Raw genomic sequence first — 16,893 nt, 5'->3', positions numbered from 1 at the left:
GGATCTCTACAGTCCCAAGCACTTTGAATGTCGTTGGACCAGTGTAAATTTGAAACTTGATTCTGGTGTGTCTGGTTGAGAACACTCAAAACCATTGAGTTAAATTACAATATAAGCAATTCTCCATTGGACATTTTTGGCATTGTCCTAAGTGAACAAAATACCCTTCACTACATAATACACATTCATCTCCAAGTCTTTTTTCACAGAACAAATCTTCTTCAATTTTAGCACAATCTAAAGAAGGAACAATATCAGATCCATCTTCTTGAAGCTTCAAATAGTACCCTTCATCACAAATCAAACACTGTGTATCCGACATTTGTGTTTTACAATTCGCAATCAACGAAGTTGCAACCGCAATAAGGTTTAAAAGAAGGTGCATTTATTTGAGACTGTTTTCTTAGTTTCAAATTGAGTTAACTGGTTTGATTATTTTACGGTTAAAAAACAGCTTCTGCAATATCTTAAAAACCATTTTTAACAGTAATTTATCTATAATTAATAAATAATAAACTATTGTAATAATCGTAAAAATAGAAACCAGTTAAATAAAAAAACATAGTTAACAATTAAAGTTGATAAATAAAATAATAATATTATTCTTATAATATAATAGTATTTATTAAGGAAAAAACTTTATAATTAAAATTATAGATATAATACTTATTTGAGATTAAACGTCCATTATAATAGCTAAAACAATGTTAAACTAATTGTTATAAAATTTAGTTATTTATTATTTATATGCAAATTTTCAATTGTTTGTACAAATAATAAAAAATAGGAAATAATTATAATACATTTATAAATATAACAATAGAAATGTAAATAATATTATGGATAAATACATATTGTTTAGTCTGTTTGAATTTATTAATTCAAACTTTTTTTAGTTACAGAATAAATGAATTGTATATTTTAATAACAATTTTTACCATACGAATAGTTTCATTTACTGGTTTTTATATGAAAAGAAAAAATGATATAAAGTCCGAACAACATCAACTCGAAAAGAATTAATGGTACGACTTTCTCCTGACGATTTCAATAACGTTATACTGTATATAACGGTCAGTGTTCTTCCAATATTTATTAGTGTTTCCAAAACAACGTTTCAAAGTTGTTTTTGTGCAGAAACGAATCCGTGGTCATACGAATTAACAACATTTGACACACTCAAAATCATTAAGAAAACTTTTCCACTTTTAAAAACGCTTCACATTCCAAACAAAGCACTTACAACGTATTTTTCATTCTTCAATTCATCATATTTTCTTGATAATTTCACTTCAAATAAAGTGAACAAAGACTCCAACAGTTGTAATGATCCAATTCAACAGTTTTACTCAATACTCGACGTACCAAACTTTTCAAGATACTTGAAGACTTTAGTTATAACACACCCTCCGCCCGAATCAGATTATAACAACGTTGAGACGGTCGTGTTCATGGGTTTGGACTTTTTAGACAATTTCATACCTTTTAAGTGCCTTCCCAAGTTACGAAAAATAATATTTTATGTGTTAGACTTTAATGATGTAACTAAATTTAAGACGGAAATTTTAAAGACGAACTTAAAGACATATCAAGTCATATTCAAAGTATTTTACTGCGAATTTCCACAACAGAAGTTGGTAAATTACGACGTTCCAGATCACTTCCATTTTCTTGTCACTGCCAACAAACTTCAATTTCTTGTTAATAAGCAGTGGAAGTACTTTCCCTTCGACTTCACGCGCCCTTGTGAGAAACAACTGTACGACCATTTATATCTTCCATCTAGTGCAGCCTTTGTGGAGAGTGGCAATTACAATGGTTCAGCATGTTAAAATATGTGAAGATATTTGGTGCCAAAGTCACACTTCCACCTTCAGTAGAGACCATAGACCTTTGTGGAGATGATAGCGAAATTAATAACTGGGAAGACCTCACAAACGTCAGGGAAATCACAAAACAAGACGCGGAAATTGATGTGCCTTTTGAGTTTTTGAAGTACGAAAAAGTCGAAGGATGGAGGCACTTAATTTCGATGTTTTCAGTTCCTATTTATTTTGTACTCAAAACGGCACTGCTTTGTTTGTTTAAAGTCACGTGGATAAAAAAATTGCCAACTATCGATTTAGTGTTGTCAATAGATTTTATTTTTGTGAACATCGTTTGGAATGTCTGGAATATCAATGAAAGCAACTTGGCGGATGTTTTAAACATTGATCAGTTAACGCAAAGAGAAATATTAGAAGCATTAACTAAACTCAAATGGATAATGTTGTTTATATTAATACTTTTTAATTGTTTTGTGTATATGGGTGTTGATTTATTCACTGAAATCTTGTTCTGTTTCAATGCGTTTGTTTTTATATCGACTATATTTGTTGTGCTTTATAGAGGACAATATAAAATATACGAGACAGTTTACGCATATACAAAATCCAAAAGATTTACATCTCGTAAAAAACTGTGGTGATTTGTGTGTGATGTGTGTTATTGTATGTACCATAGGATTAATATTTAATATATTTTGCATCATTATTGAAGGGTTTTGGTATTTACCATTTTTTGAAAAAGCAGTCATTGTATTTGGAGCGTATTTCCACATGAAATGGTCTAAAGTCATCGCTTAATGATTGTCGTATTAATTTGATTTGATTTTTTATTTTTAAACAGTTTGAATTGTTTAATTCAAAATAGTGATCAACATCTGATTTGTTCACTTGTAATGGTAATTAATAACAAAAAATAAATGCACACAAACAGTTATCATAATTTTCTGTAATTTATTTATTCACAGTCTTATTTTTTATGACAACCACTATACTAAAAACTATTTATGCGTTATAATCCACAAAAATCACAATTTTTAATGTTTGAAATCAGGGTAATCCAAACCGTAACAATTTGTGCACTGCGTGGCATTTTTGTGACGTGGCAAACCAAAAAGACAAAAATGATAATTTCTTTTTTTTTCTTTCTGATTTACAATTTTTTGCTCTGTGGGAAACAATGAGAAACTGAAAATAATATAAAAATTAATTGTTTTAGAGTAAATTATAACGAAAATAAATTTTATTAATGAATACTTGTTGGATAGTCAAGTATGTGACATAGAATGGTGATGAATAGATAATTCATTTGGATGACCACTATAATTTATTTTATCTAACAAGACAATTGAGTGTTACAATGTTAAAATTTGGTCAATCGATTCCGAGCTATAATAAAATAACAATGACAAGATGACCACTTTAATTTATGTGGCCCCTAAGTTATTTATTTAACCAGACAGTTGGGTGTTATACAGTTGAATTCTTTATACTAATAACAGACATTGAAAAATATAAACTAATACAAAACATAATTAATAAAAAAATATATTATAACTCAAAAAATTTGACATGTTTGGAATCGGATCTACAGCAAAACAGGTAATAAGAAGTATTATTTATATTAAATAATTAACCTTCGCACCTTTTGGAATATAATAAAAAACAATTGACTCGTGTTAAATGATTTATATTGTTAATAAAAACTATACAATTGATAATGGATGGAATAAAGTTCGAGAACATAAAATAAATAAGGAGACGAATAAAGACTATAAAAGCGTGATTTGTAAATTTAAGATAATAATATTTATATTATATTAATTAAATAATCCGATTATTGGCATTTAGTTATTATAAATTAAAAATTATATTTTAATAACTATAATTTTATATTATTTTTAAGAATTAAAAATTAAATAAAAAATTTAAGAATTTAATGAAAAAAAGAAAAAACTAAATAATTATTTGTAATTGTTATTCGAAAATGCTGAAAAACACAAATTTTTATATTATCATGCTTATTTTTTATTTTTCTTTGCCAAAAACTGCTCTATTTATATCGGCCAATTCCATCCTGGTTTGGCACACCCTGTTTTGTTTACAATTATCGAGTTAAAAATATCTTTAAATTTTGAATGGTTTGTTTAAAAAAAAACATTTTGTTTAAAATTAAACTAAATATAATAATATTGTTGGAAAGAGTTTTTAATAATACTATTTTTCAAAAATATTTCAACCTTTTTCGTCGACTTAAAGCAGTCTAGTATATAATGATTATATAACATTGATATTTATGCAATTTTATTAGTGCCTTGTATTTATGTAATAAAACAAACTGACCTTTTCGAAGTCAGGCGAATATCTCTCCAATATAACAATTAATAAATTAGTGTGTTTGATTAAATTATTAATAATATTTATAATTCATAGAATGTTTGTTATAAATTATAGAAAAATAATCCAGTTTAACCAACAGATATAAAAATGAACATATGTTCAAAATTGTTGAAATTGTCAAAATCTTATTTGTATACGTTTTTCCCGTTTTTTTTAGTCAATGTCTATTAGAGTTTATTCCTTCAAATAAACTCTCGGCATCTTTATGTATTTTTTGAAATTCATTTCTAGAATAACTCCCTTCAAGAATTAAATTATTTTGTATTTTTAAATTAAAGAATAAATCCATTGAACAATGATTTTTTATTTAATTTATAGAAAAATAACTCCCACTTTAAAAAAACAATTATAAATTATAGCTTTATTTTCATTTGTATCAACCGTGTCAATATTTATAAAAGATAAATTTCTAAAAGATTTTTTCTAAATGCAATTTAACACATTTTAAATTATAAACCGAACAAAAACATTCTTATTCAAACGAGACTTCAGTTTGAAGCTCATTCATATGAAGCAAATTGAAATTGTGGGGTTTTTAATAAGTAATAAACAGTCAATAAAATAGAACACTTGTAAAACCCAAATTACAACCAATACAAACCCTCCAAAAAACAAACTTTAATAACTTCCACCTTTTTATCCCATGTTGGACCAGATATACTTGAAATAAATGACTGAAATTAAAAATGAAAATTTAAGAGATTAAGCTAAAAAGAGATACTTTCATATTTAGGCTATTTAACCTCCTCGTTGATCTTTTTAAATCAAATGCAATTTTCTGTTATTCTCTTACTTTCCTTGGCGATTCTTTGTAACTCTCAAACAGCAACCACGTCAAAATCGGTCTGCATATACGACTTTGCTGCCGTAAACTATGAAAGTGACCAAGTAGACATATTAGAATCTGAAGATTGTTATCATCAAGTACCTGATTACAAAAAGGTTATTGTTGCACACAACAGAGAAACACTCTGTTATGTTAATAGAAAGTATCTTTACTTGAACAAGACAAACAGCCGTCTCAACAGATGTGGTGAATATATGGTAATGGTTGGTCCTTCGCAGAGACCCATTGTTTGCATGGTAGCTGGCTTCATGAATTTGAAAGTCAACAACACGTTGATGACCCCAGAATTGACTGAAAGGTTTTTCGGGGTCACTTCAAAAACGATCAGCCAACTCACTGGCGGTCTTGAAGGTTCAACAAATTATTTTACTCAAGTCACGTTTTCACCCAGTGATATAGACCAAGGCGTCAACCCATCTCTCTTCGTGTTGAGCACTGATAATAACACAGCCAAGGTCCAAGTTGGCAACTCAAACCAAATTATTGAACAAGTGACTGTTGTAACCAAAGGAAAAGAAAAGATATATGGACAAAACATTGATGGCACATTCTCTTTCAAAATTGAAGATGGTATTTCTGAATTGCGACTCATATCATTTGATTACAACAAGCTGATAATAAAAAATCCGAACCTGACCATGCCAACAACAATAGGGTTGGCTTCGCGGTTCAAAGCTGTCCGACCGAAAAACTGTAAATTTGTCATTGATGATAAAATTTGGAAGGAAGGAGAGGTCAGCAATTCAACATTTATGAGATGGCAAGTTTGGCAAGTGAATAGAAATGGGGAAGGTGCAATGTACGATTTCACAAATGAACAGATGAAGTTGACGTCGAATGAAATCATCGATGGTAAGGGCTTTTTATCAGTAGGTTTCTTCTATCCCACTGAAATGTTAATATCACAAGACTTCAAAGAGTTAGTTGTTGAGTTTGAAGTTGAGAACACAGATAACTATGAGTTCGCTAGGACTATTCTTGTGAGGAACAGGGAATATGGTAAAATCAACATAGAAACAATGGAATACATAGACACTAATTTAACAACAAAGTTCTATCTGACTGGTGACAAAAAGACAATACATCTAAGAGCCGCATTTAAGAATACTGACTACTCATTCACCAATCTCTTTGCTTTCAGTGGGTTCGTCCCTATAGGGTCTTACATCATTTTGAGAAGTGCATATTTAACAAGAAGTGATGCAAATGATAACCAATACCATTGCGACCACCTTTCATGGGACTGTGACAATATGGAGTGCCGGATAACAAACACATCAGTTGTCGATGGTACTAACCACTGGTCCGAATTCTGCAAACCTAATTGTGGGACATGTCGTGACGGGTTCGTTTGCACAACTGGTGGAAGATGCATTTCAGAAATCAATGAAAACATCAGAAGTGGCCAATTGGCAACCGTCTGTCTGTTTGTTTGCCTATTATTGATTTCATTGTTTTAATTGCATTTTACTTAGGTTTTGTTATAGTATTTTTATAGTTAAATATACTCAATATTTTAACTATACTGAAATAATAAATTAATAATACCAATTATTATGTAAAATATAAAACAATTAATTATAATTATATAATTTATTAAAAGTATAATATTTATTAGTATAAAAATAACATTAAAAAAAACAATTAATTATTATAATTAATTTATTATAATTTAATTTACACATTCGTATTTTTTCAAAACATTTTTAGGTTGTTGTATGAATATTCTCATACTCAATGTTATTCTATTTTCAATTCAATTTTTTCAGCATTTGATCATTGTTTTGAGTAAACACACAACAATATTCTATTATTTTTACCAACTCAAACAAAATTAAAAACATAGAAAATGTAAATACTACTATAAAGACTGTAACAATTACTTTCATTTCTTCTTTTGAGACAATTTTATTGAACATAACATGTATGGGCATAATATACCTTTCCATATGTTTTTTAAACCAAACAAAAACATTTGAAAATGCTTTTTTCAAATAAAAGACCAAATAAAGTACTCTTAAGTAATGTTCTTCTTTGTTTTCTTGACTGCTTGCCTTGCAGCCTACTATGGCGTTGATGTTTCACAACCGACTGATGCAGGATCAATCCAATGCCTCAGAGACAATGGGTTTAATGGGTTCTTCATCTGCCGATCTTGGTGTTCTCCTGGGTACTTTGACGATAATGCCCCATATACTTTAGGACAAGCGCAGTCTGTAGGATTTACTGGTGACAATTCCGAGGTGTACTTCTACCCATGTCTTTCATGTGGCAATCCCGAAGGTCAAGTCGCCGACTTTTGGCAACAAGTATATAACAACCGCATGAACTTTAAGCGTGTCTGGTTTGACATAGAAGGTGATTGGTATAATGATGTTGGTAGCAACAGAGACTTCTTCGAGCGGATGATGAACGAAGCCAACGCCGAACAAATTGTCAATGGTGTTTACGCATCGGCGTACTATTGGGGAAACATCTTTGGTGATTACACTTGGGGTGGTGCTTCTTATACCCCTTTGTGGTATCCTCACTACGACAATTGGGATAGCTTTGGTGATTTTGGCGGGTTCGGTGGGTGGTCTTGGCCAACAATGAAACAGTACAGAGGGGATGTTTCAATCTGTTCTGCTGGTGTTGATTACAATTACAGAGAGACCATCGGATAATTCAATTCGTTCTTAAGTCGAGTTTTACTATTAAATTATTAAAAACTATAATTAGATAATTATAATTAATAAACTATAATTTAACTAGTGAGGAAAGTGTGTGTTGTGGCACAGAAGCAGTTTGTCCCAACGACTTCGACGCTCTTGGGGATATACAGAGACTCTAAACTGTTACACCCATAGAAACAATAATCTCCCAAATTAGTAACAGAAGTTGGTAAGTCGATATTTCCGAGATTTACACACCCCGAAAAGCACCCCTTTTTGACTTCTTTCAAAGGCGTTTTTGTCAAAGAAAGGTGTTTAAGACTCTTGCAGTCAGTAAAACAATACTCTCCAATGGTTTCGAGGTAACACGGCAAATGAAGTTGTTCAAGGGAAGAACAGCCATAGAAACAACACCCCCCTAAAGAGGTAAGATGCTGACTTAACTCGATCTGACTCAAATTCTTGCAGCTCTGGAAACAACCAAAAGCCAACGAGCGGACACAGTGCGGTACAGTAAAAGTACTTAACGAGTGACAATTTGCAAAACAACAATTTCCTAGTGAAGTAATCGAGTCGGGAAGGACGACATTTTTGAGGTACATGCACTCCGAGAAACAAAATTCGGACAGTCCGCGCACACAACTGGGAACAGTAAATGTCACAAGTTCCGTCGCTTGCAGTGCTTTTTCCTCAAACGTTGTTTGTTGCGTATTTGATGTGACGCTGCGGCATTTCTTCAAATCAAGGCGAGAGAAAATGACGTTCTTGAAGTCAAAATTCTCGTTCTCAGACATCAAACATTGTGTATAATCGGTTGGTGTCCATATGACTCTTCTATAGAATTTAGTGGACGAGAAGCTATAGTCTTTTTCGGTGTACAAATGGAACGTTTCAATATGTGGGAAGAATTTGAGAGTGAACAAATTGAGTGGAATCGGGTTATAATGGAACTTGGACATGTTTCCGTTGAACTTCTTACATACAAATTCAATGGATATAAAGTCTTCAATGGTAGAAAAGTACTTTGTGACTATCATACAATGAAACGCATCAAGCCGTTTTGGGTTGGCTGACATGTAAATACACAATTTGAGAGATTACTGGAAGTATTGGAACATTTCTTGGATTCGTTCTATCGACTAATGTATCATTCTATAGATTCAATATACTATACTTGAATAGTTAATATAAAAAATAGACGAATTCAACATGAATTCAATGCAATAAATTAACTATTCATAATTAATTTTTATACTATATTATGATAGTCATTTTTCATAATTAAAATAGTGTCATTAATTTATTATAAATTATAAATTTGTTTTTAATTTTATAGTTTTATAGTATGTTAATACATAAAAAGGTTGATAAAAACATAGGAAAAAAGGCCAAATTACATCCTTTGTCGCTTATGAACGTCCTCCCGTTATTGAGGATGTTTTTATGATATATAATATCTTACTTTAATGATTTTGTTTGCATAATTTTTTGAACTATATAACGAGTTATAATTTTATTATTAATTTAAGATATAAAAAATAAAATAAATTCAAAAAAATTATGAACAATATCTATAGAACAAGAAATAGTAATATAAAAAAATAATTATTTAAAATAATTATAAAAATTAAATCATTTTTTATATTTGCCATTTCAGTCATTTTGACTTGGCAATTTTAACTTGTAGACCTGATACCTCGCCACTTGAGTATGATTCATCAACGCACAATGGTGATATAATCATTTCTCTTTAATAATTGATGTAAACATGCAAAAAAACACTTAATATTTTATAACAAACAATTTTAAAAGACATTTTTGTATTACATTTTATAATACAATATATTATTTTATTTTTTTTTCTAATAACAACAAATAAATAAAAATTGTTTACAAAACCATGAATATTTAAGTATTCATTCAAAAGCAACAAAGTACTTTGTTGCTTTTGAATGAATACTTAAATACTTTTTTTGTTATTTTACCAGAGGTTTCCAAAATCACAATCCTGATTACCCACGTCACCATTTCATAACCAAAATGATCATTTTCTCTTATAAATTCGTACGTTATAATACCACATTTTCGGCAATAATTATTTTGGAAACGCCTGTATTTTACTCAGAATTTGTTACAATGTACATCATTATACTATTATAAATTATTTTTGGTATTTTACTTAATTTAATTTTATATTGAAAAGTCAAATATTTTTTGTTTGTAAATCACTTTGCAACTACCAACTCCATTTTTGTATTATCCATAATAATTAGTTATACATTAATAATAATAATTTATAATTATCTAAAATAGATTTTAAGAAGGTGTTTTGATCTAAATATAACTTCAACACAGCGAAGTAATAGTTGAATTATTAATAAAATCATTATTTTGATAAATTCAAAAAATACGAATTAAACACAACAATTAAATAACCAGTTAATTGTTAATGTCGACAAATTTCAGTGTAATGTCCAAAGTTTTTTTATATTATAGTAAAATATAAGTATAATAAACCATATTTAAAACGATTTAAGACTTGGAGATTAAAATGTATAATAACGATGTTTATTGGAAACTAAGTTACATGAATTTGAAAAGGTAATTGTTATATAGTATATCTTTAATAATCTTAATCATATCGAAATTTCAACCAACAAACCAAAAAATAAAATTAATGTTTCCAGATGCTAGTGTTTGTCTTAGTTCTCATTGCTTTTGCGACATCGCACACTCTAACTATAGTGTTGGTGACGGCTCCAAAGCAAGGGGTGATGTCAAAAGCACTTTTACGTACAATGAAGGACCTTTTTGTTGCTTTCAAAAACATGCCTTCTGATGTGGAGATCAGTAAATTTTACTTTGTAAAGGGGTGTATGGATGACTGCGACTTTCCTGATTTAGAAAAAGTCACACAGATTATGAAGGTCGAATTTCCAAACATACCTGTAATTACTTATTGGCCTCATTTACTAATCAAAGAGGGAGCATATCCATGTGAATGGGGGAATGAGTATTATTCCACACATTACAGTCGACTGGGTGCGCCAGTTTGGAGTGATCAGATATTTAGGAAATACATGACAGTCAATTACTTGTTCAGATCTGCACTGCACCACTCCATTAAGACACATCCAACAGATTATTACCTGATGGCAGAGGATGACCAAACGTATGAAAAATACACATTTGCAGCAATCAAAGAGTTGATGGAAAGAAACAATAACACGAACAAAAGGTGCTTCTCTAAAATAGCGATTCCCAGAGGAAATTATGGTAAGTTATACACAGACGATATTTCAAATGTCAATAAGTACATTTGGGGGGCGTTTGGTGTTCTTCGGTCGAAAAGTGAGACAGAGCTGTTTCTTCGTGGTCTCAAATATTCAAATTATCACGACTCAGAAGATGGTGTTGCCCATGTCATCTGTAGGTTTGTCAACAGAACAAATGTTGAATTGAATGTCGTCTCGCAGCACTTTGGAAGAAATGGGAAAATACCCGATTAAATTTTAGTTGAGAGAATGTTAAATGATTATTACGACTATCATTTTTGTTTGTCAGAACTAAATCAAAAAAAGTATTTTAAATTATTAATAATAAAAATATAATAATATTATAGTATGTGTTTATTTGATTATTTTATAAAATAATGAGTGTTTTGTTACACGACATATAAGTAACAAAATGTTATTACATGAAATATAAAAAGAGTTGATTAACTTATTTGTTTACTCAATTGTGTTTATCAAATTTAAATATTGAAACAAGTTGTGATTTTTTAAATAGTTTTAGACCCTTTTGGTGTACTCTGTAATGTTGTCTTTTATATTATTCGTAGTCTTTCTTTTTCATATAACTGACTGAAAAAAGCATGTCAAAATTAAAAACATCTTTCGCGTCAACTTCTTCATTTATCGTTTTCACATCATTGTCTTCGAAATATTCCACATACAACACTTTGGCATTGAACTTTGGATTAATTTCGGAAAAATTGAATATTTAATGTTTCCAACCGATTAGATTATGGAATAGTTCAATAATATAGGTTAGAAATCTTTGAATGTATTGAATTTGATAACAGAATAGACATCATAATTATTACAAGTAAAATAAAATGATGTGATCGAGACATATTGACCCAAACCAATTTAACCCTTCTTATACCAGAAATATGATTGTTATAACACTTATACAAATGAATATAAACTCAAATCTAAAAACTAAAAGTTATTCTAAAAAAACAGTATTTAGTTTTAATATTATTTTTTAAAGTTCTGGTTTAATGTAACATTTATAAAATATAAAAAGTTTGGACGTTTTATTTTTTTGTTTGTAATACATATATTAAGTCTAACACTCTTTGATCATACAAATTGGTTATAACATATATATTATAATAACGTAAAGTAATCTTTAAAACGTTTTCATTTAAATTTGTGAAAAAGGTAGTAATTTTGTTTATACACACTTGGTTTATTCTGTGTAATGTTAAACCAAAATAATGAAAACGATAATTAAATTAATAATTTTTGTAAATTATTGTTTACAAAAATTGTGTTAATTAATTTAGTTTGGATAAATAAAAGGTTAGTTTTCACGAAAAATTTATTCTTAAAATATTAAAATTTATTTTTGAATTTTTTTCCATGTTTTTATTTTTACAAATTGACTAAAAAAGCAAACTGGTTTTAATGTTTTAGAAAAGGTATGTTTTAAAATATTCAAAAATATTAATCAAGTTAACTATGAAATTTAATATATAGAAATTGTGGTTTACCACACAAAACCTTATTAATATTTTGATTTTTATATAACAATCTTTTTTTAAATTTTTAGAATAATTATGAACGTACTAAAAGTAAAAACCGACTTAATGAATAACATTTAATGGTATTTAAATTAAGCATATTTTTTTCAAAATATTATCCCTTTAATTTTTAACTGATTTCTAAACGAAGCCGAAAAAACTTTGAAATTACATGCAAGTGTTTCAAAAAGTGCAGCATTAATGAATATATCAATTGTTGCTCATATTCAACAATTATATTAAACATTCATTTACTAATATTTCGGGAAATTTTTTCAATTATAAAACAACAAAAGTTTTTGGAACAAATTGTTTAATTTCATTTTTAAGTGAATTTATAATGCAAAACATCTTTTTTTAATTTCCAAATTCGAAAATACAAAATTTTAGGTCGAATTTAATCAATGACAGAAAACTAAAAACCGACACTATGATCACCCCGAGACTACTTGATTGTTCCGAATCAATTTGTTTTTCTTCGTTTTCTGAAAGTCAATATAGAACAAAACGATGTGTAAATTCGTTGACCGAATCGGACTATCCTCTCTATTGTGAAACTGCTAATTCCTATCACAGTTGGTTTTTGACTTCTGAATTATTAGAAAACAACGTTTTTAATATTAAACAAAGAAGTGGCACTTTGCCACTTAAATTGACTCCCAAATTATTTTCTTCGTATAGTTCTAATAACTTTTTAGATCTTACTTCTGTGCCAAGAATTACATTGGAAGAATGTGATCTGTTGCAACGAACAAACAAAATAGTTTATTATACTGATTGCAGATTTCCTTATGAATATGAAGAAGGAAATGTACCCGGTTATTTAAATTTATGGAACGAACAACTATTTGCAGACTTTTTTGAGTCAAAAAAGTTTGATTTGGATATTACTGCTTTTGTATTTTATTGTGAATTCTCAGACAAACGAGCACCATTTATTATTCAATCGATTAGAACTTTGGGGCTTCATTCTGGTGACTTCATACCACGACTCTTTGTCCTTGATAGTGGATTCTATGGAATCTATACTCATTACAAAGAAGTAGTCGAAGGCAAGTATCTTGAAATGGTTTCCGACAGATATAAAAAAGAAAGAAAAATGTACCAAACACTTACTCCACGTTCTACACCTTTGACTCCTAAAAGACCAATCATTCAACGAAGATCGTCCACGTTTACTTTTTAACAACAACAAATCATTTCATTCAATTTATTATTATTTTTTTGTTATAAAGTCTATCTAAAAACGTTGTCCATTTGACAAAAATTTACACAAAATAAGTCTAAAAAGTTGGGAATTAGGGGGAAATGTTGAAAGCCCGGTAAAATTTATTAAACAATGTTTTGTGAGTGTTTCGAATTGTTTCCCGTAATATTCCAGTTTTAATGGGCTAAAAATGCCCGGACAACGTTAGAGAGCGGACAACGTTTTTATACTGACAATTTATTTTTCATGAATAAATAACAATTTGAAAAACTTTAATAGAATACAACATTATTAAACTATATTATAAAACATTATTTTCCATTAAACAAAAATAAAACAAAAAAATATTCAATTAATTTCAAAACCACTTGTAATAGTTTTAACATTGTAATATTTATTTTTCACATAAGTATTTCCAAGTGTAATTGCAAATCTATTTTTTAAGTCTTTTGTTTTTATCATAATAAAAATTTATACTCAGCACATTTTGTGTAGTGATATAACCGATTTTTTATATTTCAACATGATTAATTGTTGTAAACTTTACAACTCAACAAAATTTAACAACTTTTTTGTTATTTCTTGAGAAGGTTTATAATATTAATATAATATTTAATATTAAATTAAAACAAATATTAATATACAGGAGTGAAAGTGGACCTGTAAAAATGAAAATGAAATGTAAAAGCAAGGGTTTAGTAGATAATAATAGCTTTTTTTTACACCAAAAATGGCTTTTTTCACAAAAATAAAAATGACAAAATATATGTGGAATGATTTGAATTGATATTTTTAAGAAAATCAAAATCAACCATTTTCAACTTAAAAATGTTTGATCTAAAATAATAGAAAAAATGAAAAAACTAGACAAAAAATTCATGTGGTTTCTTCAGAAACAGTATCTCATTTTTTTCGAAGTTAAATTTCAATGTTGACAAGAGTGCATTCTTGAAAATATTTCACTAGATAATTATATCAAAGCATCACCGACAGTTATCGACGGCACAATGAGTGAAGAAAGAACTGACTGTAAAAGTTCCTTCTTGTTTTGTGAAGAAGACGAGAAGTTTTATATTAGGAAAGAACGTCATCAATTGGTGGTCAATCAAAATTATTTGTCCGAGAACCTTGATGAATCTATTCTAACTCCAAAACAATTCATTTCTCGTTTAGATTTTGAAACTAAATACGACGAAAATATAAGGGTAAAAGTCAGACATTTCTTCTATAAAATACTTGCTACTGAAGAATTTGGTCTTGCGTCGGAGTCCAGGCAATTACATGTTCATTTCGTTACAACAAAAGTGGCAGAATTTAACAAAGACAATGGCGGGAGAGCACACATTATCGACTACACTGTTTTGGGAAACGTTTACAACATCTCACGAAGTGAAATATCAAGATTTAAAATCCAAGAAAGAAGTCTATTTGCAACTAAACAAAAACTCATGTCTTTTGTTTCTAAATTTCTTAATTGGAGAAGAAACGTTCGATGAATAGTTAATTTAATTAACAAAAATTTGTTTTTTATCGGATTGAAAATGGTCATTCAACAATTTTGGACGAATTGATAAAATAAACTAAAATTATTATAAAATAAATAATATTTTTAATTACTTATTTGTTAAGGGAACAAAATAGTGGTTTGAATAACAATTATGACCGTTAAAATAAATTATTTAAATATATTATTTAAACTATAAAATTATATATTGTATTTTAACTTTTTACCAAACCCCGTTAAATTGTATTAAACTAGTGTTTTTAAAAAACCTTACCCATTGTAAGGCACTATGGTCCACCGACCTTTAATATTGCGTTTATTACACAACTTTGAGAGTAAAAATGTTCTTGTATTTGTAATTCCAAATTGCCGAATTAACAATTTCCTCGAGAAAACATATAAGTTTGTTGTTCATGTTTCTCTGACAATTAAATACTGACCTATAGGTTATTTATTTTATCATTTATATTACAATATGATGTACTTTGTTTGGTGTGTTTAATTTGATCACTCTGAGGTGATCCAATAATTAAGCTAAGACAATAAAGATTATTTTTGATTTGTTCTCCTCACAATTACAACAAACCTTCGAACCGAAGTTAATAAACCTTTTTATTGGTCAGATACAAGAGGCTTACAAATGTATTTGTCTCGAGGGCTTGTTAATTATATTCAATTGTTTCTTTGTGTAGAAAGCATCGGACATGGAGCTAGCTCGGTTTCGTATTATTTTTCCTCTTTTTCCCTTTGTTTGGTTCAATTTATTATTAGCTTTTTATAATATTTCGAAAGTGTGAATTTAAATATAATTATTAATTAAAAAGCTAAAAAAAGTTAAATAATTATTGCAAATTTAGTCAAACTCTCGAAATATTGTCTTTTTTATCCTTGTTTTTTCGGCTATTTTTTGAAAAACAAAAACAAAAACAAAGGGTTTTAGTAATTGACCAATCAAAATTAAGTTTTCGAAACTCTTGTTTTTACATTTCAATTTCATTTTTACAGGTCCACTTTCACCCCTGTATTAGTAAATTATTAAAATAAAAAATTTTATTAGTTTTTATCAAACATATATTATATTTTCTGATAAATAAAGAATTATGAAAAAAAAACTATAGAGTCTGTCTTTTACTATTATCTGGTGCCATTTGGACTATTATTTCTGAAATATTTCGAGAAAATAACCCGAAAATCTTAATCATTTCAGGTTTTACCACTTTTTACCAAATGCCCGATGTTTACTTAAATTCAAAACCAATTTTTGTCCACAAAATAACGTTCAAAGACTGACTCTATTGTTTTATTATTATTAAATGAAAGTCTAAAATTAACCAATTTCGAAATTATTTTGTTATTATTTTTTAAAGGCGAAATTTTCTTGTTGCTTATGGATTAATTAAATTAAAAAATATAATTAGTTTGGAGTTATTTTATAATAAAAACAAGTAAAAAAAATCCACAGAAAATTCGTATAGAAAAGTTGATAAAATACTATATGTAAAATAACGGGAAACACAATCAAACGACAAAACTTTTTTTACTATTATTTTACTTTCACTACAAAATCACAATTGTATGACTTTTGCAATAAAAAACAAAAAAAAAATATTTTTGAATAATAATTACCAAATCATTACATTGTATCATT

At 28.5% G+C, this 16,893-nt stretch overlaps 6 protein-coding genes across 6 annotated transcripts; 4 read left to right on the top strand and 2 right to left on the bottom strand.

Annotated features, from left to right (window-relative positions):
* Positions 1 to 6: 6 nt before the first annotated feature.
* EIN_476010 (hypothetical protein) lies at positions 7 to 385 on the bottom strand (the record flags this gene model as incomplete). The annotated part of the gene is made up of 2 exons (XM_004255622.1): positions 7 to 55; positions 93 to 385. 2 exons carry the CDS (start codon positions 383 to 385, stop codon positions 7 to 9), a joined length of 342 nt encoding a protein of 113 aa, XP_004255670.1.
* A 4,606-nt stretch (positions 386 to 4,991) lies between these two features.
* EIN_476000 (hypothetical protein) lies at positions 4,992 to 6,530 on the top strand (the record flags this gene model as incomplete). The annotated part of the gene is made up of 1 exon (XM_004255621.1): positions 4,992 to 6,530. The coding sequence occupies one exon, from the start codon at positions 4,992 to 4,994 to the stop codon at positions 6,528 to 6,530; it is 1,539 nt and encodes a 512-aa protein (XP_004255669.1).
* Positions 6,531 to 7,094: 564 nt separating this feature from the next.
* On the top strand, positions 7,095 to 7,736 carry EIN_475990 (lysozyme, putative; the record flags this gene model as incomplete). Its single annotated transcript, XM_004255620.1, has 1 exon — positions 7,095 to 7,736. The coding sequence occupies one exon, from the start codon at positions 7,095 to 7,097 to the stop codon at positions 7,734 to 7,736; it is 642 nt and encodes a 213-aa protein (XP_004255668.1).
* An 80-nt stretch (positions 7,737 to 7,816) lies between these two features.
* EIN_475980 (hypothetical protein) lies at positions 7,817 to 8,800 on the bottom strand (the record flags this gene model as incomplete). Its single annotated transcript, XM_004255619.1, has 1 exon — positions 7,817 to 8,800. One exon carries the CDS (start codon positions 8,798 to 8,800, stop codon positions 7,817 to 7,819), a length of 984 nt encoding a protein of 327 aa, XP_004255667.1.
* A 1,611-nt stretch (positions 8,801 to 10,411) lies between these two features.
* EIN_475970 (hypothetical protein) lies at positions 10,412 to 11,233 on the top strand (the record flags this gene model as incomplete). The annotated part of the gene is made up of 1 exon (XM_004255618.1): positions 10,412 to 11,233. One exon carries the CDS (start codon positions 10,412 to 10,414, stop codon positions 11,231 to 11,233), a length of 822 nt encoding a protein of 273 aa, XP_004255666.1.
* A 1,731-nt stretch (positions 11,234 to 12,964) lies between these two features.
* EIN_475960 (M-phase inducer phosphatase, putative) lies at positions 12,965 to 13,720 on the top strand (the record flags this gene model as incomplete). Its single annotated transcript, XM_004255617.1, has 1 exon — positions 12,965 to 13,720. One exon carries the CDS (start codon positions 12,965 to 12,967, stop codon positions 13,718 to 13,720), a length of 756 nt encoding a protein of 251 aa, XP_004255665.1.
* Positions 13,721 to 16,893: the final 3,173 nt, after the last annotated feature.

This window comes from Entamoeba invadens, assembly GCF_000330505.1.
Source record: "Entamoeba invadens IP1 unplaced genomic scaffold scaff_1105074725313, whole genome shotgun sequence".
Classification (NCBI taxonomy): domain Eukaryota; phylum Evosea; order Mastigamoebida; family Endamoebidae; genus Entamoeba; species Entamoeba invadens.
Note: the sequence above shows the minus strand (reverse complement) of the source record. Positions and strands in the feature narration are given on the sequence as shown.